The following is a 7511-nucleotide window of genomic DNA, read 5'->3' on the forward strand; positions in this document are numbered from 1 at the left end:
TCTCCAAGGTGTTTTTATCTGGAGATCAGACGTGTAATGTCAACAATTAATAATAAGGAATGGATTATTATTATTATTATTAAAAAAATTATTATATTTATTTATTTATTTATTCCAGTGACTTGCTATTGAGAATTTTAATTGTTTACATATTTAAAATATAATATTTAATTGTAAAATGTGCAGGTAAAGACCTGTTAACTATTGAAATGTCTGAATCATATGAGCTCTCTGACTCTCATTACACACTGTCGCACAGATTCACTGATTCATTTTTGTGTGGTTTTTTTTTTGGCTCACTTGGTGTATTTATTCTGGCTTATTTGTTCGTTTTTAAGTCCTAATGTTCCTGTCCTTTAAAACCCGTGGAATTATGCAGAAATGTCAGGACATTAGAAATAGCATTACAGTTCAAAGTCTTAATATCTAAACCCTTTTTTGTTGTTGAATTGCAGCAAAAATAATTATAGCATTATATCTATACTGCCAAGGTACCATGCTGTTGTTGTTGTTTGTTTGTTTCATGGTATTTTTTTAAGTTCCCCGGAATAGCATGTATATATTATGGTATACAAGTTGTGATTTGCTCTATTAATCAACCAATGTTTGGCAATTTTGAGATTATGTTCAATATCTTCCTGGCTGTGAAGTGTTTGTGATGTTTAGATTGTAATTAAATATACTCAAGCAATGTTCCAGAACAGATCTACTTAGTATTTAAAAAACATGGTTGTACCGTACAGTTAAAGGGATAGTTCACCCAAACATTAAAATTCCAAACAGTTGCCGTAGCCATTTTTTATTTCCATGCTAGAGAAGTCAATGGCTACCGGCAACTGTTTGATTATCAACATTCTTCAAAATATCTGCTTTTGTGTTCAACAGAAGAAAGAAACTCATACAGGTTTGGAACGACATGATGGTTAGTAAATCAAGACAGAATTTTCATTTTTGGGTGAACTGTTCCTTTAACATAATCCTGACTCACACGCACACTCTTCTCCATCATGGTAAACAATCCCGGTATTCCATCTGATTATTCCGGCCGGATTTCCTGCTGGACATTGATGTCGTTTTATTTTGATGAGTCAGAGATCAGCTGTTGAACGCATCACGCTAATAGAAACGCTGCCATGAGCTAAACGGAGGTCAGTGTTAGATCACAAAATCATTCTGGAACAAATCCGGCTTCACTTCTGTGTGTCCAGCCGAGATGTCATTCCAAGCCACAATGCCAGGAAAATATTACTCAGGAGACAAATACAAACAAGTCAATAGTCATCATACAATAAGAAAACTGACTCTGAATGCAGCTCATGCATTGATTACTGCTGCGAATATTACGATTTGATTCGGATTCAAGGAGTCACAATCGCTAAGTGATTCTCGATGCTTTGTACGGTGCTTCTGCATGTGCTTTGAATTATTAGTAGTGCTGTCAAAATTAGAGTGTTAACACATGCGATTAATTTTTTCAGTTTAATGCAATTAATGCAGGGGCGGAGCTAGGGTTGGCAACCTTTAACAACTGCTGCTTCTGTCTGTTTTCTTCTTGACAAGAATTGCATTTATTTAGATGCAGAACGTCTTTACGACCACATCAAACGGGAGACTTTCAGACGCGCACTCCAACTTCACCTCAGCGCCAGGCGCGAGTCAAACGAGCGGAAAAGCTACAGGCGATGAGGAGCTTCAGTAGAACAACAGTGAACTGCGCTCAGATGCTGTCAGGCCGTATGTCAGTAAAAAACTATTTTCCTGTCCTGTCAGCCGTTATTCTGTGCTCGTAGTGCGTGCTCTTCAATTGCATGCACAAATACGGCGGCGCGCGCTGTATTATATTATGTATTATATTAAAGCACTATATCATATTAAAGCACAAAAGAAACTACAAGCATTCAATGTTGTAGTTATGTCGTCAGTTAAGTCATGAAGTTACCAAATAAATGCGATTAAAGCTGCCTTAAAACTGTGCATGCATGCAAGTATTTGTTATATATGAGTCACATTTAAATGCAGTGGTTTTCCAAACTGTCCTGGAGCAGCAGCACTGTCTCCCTCATCTCACACACCTGATTCAACTCCTCAGCTCATTATAGAGACTTTAAGAGCTGAAGTGAGTCAGAAAAGGTAAAGAGTTATGAGAAACTATGATGCGTGTCAGATCCACGTCATGTTCAGCAGCGGCAGCAGCTATTAAAGCAGCCAGAATAACCTCATCACCAGCTGCTGTGATGCTGTTCATCAAACAACAAAATAAAAAGAGCTTTAAGGATTCATCTATATTTCATTTAGAATTTAGCGTTTGATGGCTATTACATTTCTGTATATTTCCTATTTGCTGAAGGGCACAGGTAGCTAAATATGACATTTATTATAATGGGTTTATGTGAAGATTGTGTGCAGTTCACTAGAAGTAATTTTTTAAAGTCTAATAAAAAAAATTAATTGAAAGCTCTCAATTATAGCTACTGTAATGTTGAATGGCTATAGTCAGTGGTTAAATATGAGGGGAAAAAAACTATTTCCTAGAGACATCAGTAGTGTTGGTATCAGTGATACTCACCTTCAGACATAAAAAAAGATGCCACTAAACAAATATTTAAAAATATACTGTAAATTTAAAAAATATATGTTGTTTCTACGTTAATTTGAAGATTGAATGTGTAATTATTGCAATATAAAAGTATATTTAAAAACGTTAATGTTAGGTGGGATTAATCGCGATTAATTTCAGAAAAAAATGTGTGATTAATTAGTTAATTGTTTTAATCGATTGACAGCACTAATTATTAGTAATAAATCTACAGTTCTAATATTGACTTTCTGTGGGTCGAACCAGAATCGACCTCGAAAGGAATCGCAAGGCGTCTAGATTGATTTCTTCCCCCGTCACTTATATTGATGTTTGGCACCTAAGGCTACGTTTACACGACAACAGTGTAGTCAAAAACGGAAACGTTTTTCCCTTGCGTTTTTAAAAAGATTCACGTATACATGACAACATTTTCAAAACGATTCGCGTTTACACATATCCGGCGAAAATGGCCAAAAACGCTGTATTATGTATGCCAGGCCAGTAGTTGGCGCTGTCACCTTGTTAGTAAACAGTTACCTGTAGGGAAGTGACGATTATATGTTGAATATAATGCGTCTCCGCTGTTGGTTGTAATATTGGTGAAGTAAATCCACACTTTGCTGAAGAAGCGTTAGCAAACTCTTAAACAGCAACAACAGTACCATGGACTCCGCTATTGTTGTGTATGTTTGTTTGCGCTTGCCTTTAAAATCGACACGTACTGCGCATGTCTACATACCTAACACGCACGCGCATGACATCACCATTTTCAAAGATTCCCGTTTTGGGTGTTTACACGGAAACGTTAACGGTGGTATTTTCAAACCCGTTTTCAAAAATATGCGTTTTCTGTGCTCAAAACGCCGTTGTCGTGTAAACGAACAGTCAAAACGCATAAAAAGTTTCCCGTTTTTTTGGCTGAAAACGTTGTCGTGTAAATGGCCCCTAAGAAGCAGAGGGGATTGTGGGTAGTGGTTGTTTAGCAGTCAGTGAGCAGACAGAGGTTTTGCTCTTGTCCGGAGGGCAGCAGAGGGCGGTGTTGCCAGCTCTGCACCCCGATAAATGGGGCATAATTCTGCTGATCCTCCGTGACATATGAGGTCTGCCAGTCCTCTAAGCTCTGAGTGGCATTTAGTGCTTCAGCTGTGGATTACAGGACAGTTTTAATCCCAAAAAGGAGGAAGGATTGTTGTTTTGTGTTTTCCTTGATAGAAAGTCAGCCTGATCATCTCTGGATCTGTTTGGGGAGAGAATGTGATCGGAAGTGTGTGTTTTCTGGTTTATACACACCATGTTCATGCTAAACAGTGGTGTTGTTGAAGCTCAGGATTTGACGTGGAATCGTGTGTGTGTGTGTGTGTGTGTGTGTGTGTGTGTGTGTGTGTGTGTGTGTGTGTGTGTGTGTGTGTGTGATGAGCTGAGGGTATCGCTTGTGTTGATAGATACATGTGTTTACATACAGTAAATCCATTTAGGATTCAGTAACTTCAAAATCTATGTGAAGTATTACAATATTTACGTTGTCTTCTTGAATAAAAAAAAAATCTGAAGAAAAACTATATTTTCACAACCTTTCCTGTATAAAATGCTTATAAATGCAAATATAATATAATTTATAATAATATATTATTTATTATAGTTTGCAGTATTAACCTTAAGAAAATAAAAAAGTCAGATTGCCAGCCTGATTGTTTATACATTTTATAAATGCTGTTTATTATAATTATAAAAGCTAGTCATAAATAATAAATTATCATAAATGCATTTATAATTAATTATTATAATTTTCATTTAAAACCTAAAGAATAAAATATATTATAACAACTTTGACAGTATGAAATGCTTATAAATGCATTTATAATAATGTATTATTTATTATAATTTGCATTTATAACCTAAAAAATATATATATTCTTACAACTCTGCCAGTATAAAATGCTTATCAATGCCATGTATTATAATTATAAATGCAAATAATAACAAATATTTCATAATAAATGCATGGTAACACTTTAGTTGAGGGACCAATTCTCACTATTACTAGCATGCATATTACTAGCATATTGACTGTACTTATAAAGCACATATTAATGTCTTATAAGCAGCAAATTAGGAGTTTATTGTGGAAAAAGTTGCAGTTAATTGTTAATTAATAGATAGAATTGGTCCCCAAAATAAAATGTAACCAAATGCATTCATAATTTATTATTTATTAAAATTTGCGTTAAAAGCTTTATTCTTACAACTCTGCCAATATGAAATGCTTATAAATGCATTTTATAAATGCAATTTAGTATAATTATAAATGCAAATAATAAGAAATGATTATATTAAATACATTTATAATTTATTATCATTTGCATTTCTAACCTAAAAACAAAAATAGTCTTAATACTGAAATTTGTATTAATGCAATGTATTATAATTAAAAATGCAAATGATAATAATAAATGTTATAATAAATGCAAAATATATTATATTTATTTTATAAATAAACACAGATTAAATTCATTTTACCTTTTTAAAAAAAAAAAAATTTTTTTTTGAGATTCTGATCTCAATACTGATTCTCATTCTCAACACTGATGAGTTTGTATCTTCTCTCATTCAGAGATTTGTCTGCTGACTCGAGGTAGACGCACTGCCAGCGTCCGGGCCGAGACGTACTGCCGTCTGTACTCGCTGTCTGTGGACAACTTCAACGAGGTCCTGGAGGAGTATCCCATGATGAGGAGAGCGTTTGAAACCGTTGCTCTGGACCGCTTGGACCGCATCGGTGAGAAGTTTAGAACTGCATACTACTCCATACTACTGATGCTCTCTCTGTGAAATCAATATTACTTGAATCAGGAACAGCTTTAGTCTCATTATAATGCATTTCTTTTGCTGTACAGCAGTTAAAACTGAAGCTAAACTAAACTCTCACTCCCTCTCGTGTCTAGAGTGTAATTTCTCTGTAAGTGTCTGGGGTTTCCTGCCGTATTCAATCAGTCAGTCTGGGCTCGTGAGAGTCTCGCTGCTGTTTACGGTGTTTATTTTGCTCAGTAGGAGGGAACGCGCTCTTGTCCGTCACTGTAAACATCTACATCCAGCTCCGTCGGCCCACTCGCCACGGTAAAACTACAGACTGAATCATTTGATAGCAGAGCTGTTCCCACAATGTGAGACTGCAAGAGGGCTTATTATAGAGACAGACTGGAGAAACTCAGAAACCAGCTCTGGAGGATGTGTATGTGATGTGAATGAGGTCTGATCGTATGTTCTCTCGTCCTGTGGTGTTCTGCGGTTTTAAGCCACGCTGCTCGCTGTCACTCATAACATACAGACATCGGTGATTAATTACAGATTCTGCATCTGTGTTCAAATGAATTGAGGTTCTAACAGGTCAAGTGTAGCACTGATTAATCTCTCCTCTTCCTATCAGAGAATGGCCTAAACTCTAATCCAATTTGTAATTTAGCAGATTATTGTGAAGAAAATAAGAATTATTGAATTATTTGTACAGAATCAGACAATCTGCTTAAATCAGTATAGTTAGTGTGTGTGTGTGTGTGTGTGTGTGTGTGTGTGTGTGTGTGTGTGTGTGTGTGTGTGTGTGTTTTTTATAAAAATTATAAATTTTATTTATTTCATTTTTTAATGGTTTATTTTTAAATATTTATTTTAGTTATATAATTTTTTTTTACATTTATTACATTTACATTTAGTCAGTTAGCAGACGCTTTTATCCAAAAGCAATCAAAACTAACAATATGTAATATTGTTATGAAATATGCATTTCAGAGCAACAATATGTAAGTGCAAATGACAAGTCTCGGTTAGCCTAATTAGCCTAAATAATTTGCTGCTTATTAATAGTTAGTAAGGTAGTTGTTAAGTTTAGGTTTGCAGTAGGATTAAGGGATCTAAAATATGATCATGCAGAATAAGCCATTTATATGTGCTTTATAAATACTAATAAACAGCCAATGTACTAGTAATATGCATGCTAATACACAACTAGTTAATAGTGAGAATTGGTCCCTAAACTAAAGTGCTAGGCTACCATATATATCCCCCTTTAGGACCTAGATATATTTTTGTGAAATTCACTCAATTCAGAAAAGTTCAGAAATTAGGTTTAGCACAGCTGGAGAGTGAATTACATCAAGTGCACTCTGTAAAGGAACTTTTTTTTTTTTATTTGCCTGAAGATCAAAAGTCTCTTGTGTCGTGCTCGGCTCCGCACCGGCCCAGTGTGATTACAGTAGTAAGTGATAGCCTGACATTACCAAACATAGCAAAGTGCCTCTGCTCATCCAGGCTCTTGGTCTCTTGTTTATATCAGTCCTGCGTAAGGTAGAGGTCGTGTCTGCACTCTGTTTTTGTACTCTTTCTTATCTGGGGCTCAGCAGTGAGGACGGTCAGCCCAGGCTCCTGGACACAGCAGACCTTTTTAACAAGGGCGGTGTGGAGTGTGAGATGAATCAAAGCGCTGATGAAACAGTAGACAGATCGAACAGAGTGCTGCGTTTGATATTTAATATTCAAGGCATGGCCTGAGGGTGAATAATACCATTTTTGGTGGGTATTATTAAAAAAGCCATGATCCGTTTGAAGGAAGAGTGCAGTGCAGCTGAAATACTAACAAATGACTTAGTACTGATATTCATAAACCTTATATATGTAGACCATATATGTGACCCTGTCTGTGAAATCCAGGCTAAAGTCTCAAAATCTAATTATGAGATAACAAGCATCAAAGTTTGATTTCAACCATTAATTTCACTATGATTTCAATCTTTGACATGGCCTTACTCAATATTAAAGATATAAAGGTTATATTTTCACAGAATGTTCTACATCTTTATGAAGGATGTGTTTATGTAGAAAACAGTAAATCACAAAAAATAAAAAAATACTTTAGCTGGGTTTTCACATATATATATATATA

At 35.4% G+C, this 7511-nt stretch overlaps 1 protein-coding gene across 1 annotated transcript in view; it reads left to right on the forward strand.

Annotated features, from left to right (window-relative positions):
* LOC107668476 (potassium/sodium hyperpolarization-activated cyclic nucleotide-gated channel 1-like) overlaps nucleotides 1–7511 on the forward strand; it is a 97252-nt gene that overhangs the window by 80773 nt on the left and 8968 nt on the right. The window contains exon 7 of the mRNA XM_016460347.1: nucleotides 5190–5354. Within this exon, the coding sequence (XP_016315833.1) occupies nucleotides 5190–5354 (165 nt within the window). The remainder of the gene's footprint in view (nucleotides 1–5189; nucleotides 5355–7511) is intronic.

This window comes from Sinocyclocheilus anshuiensis, unplaced genomic scaffold (assembly GCF_001515605.1).
Source record: "Sinocyclocheilus anshuiensis isolate Anshui unplaced genomic scaffold, SAMN03320099.WGS_v1.1 scaffold2085, whole genome shotgun sequence".
NCBI lineage: Eukaryota > Metazoa > Chordata > Actinopteri > Cypriniformes > Cyprinidae > Sinocyclocheilus > Sinocyclocheilus anshuiensis.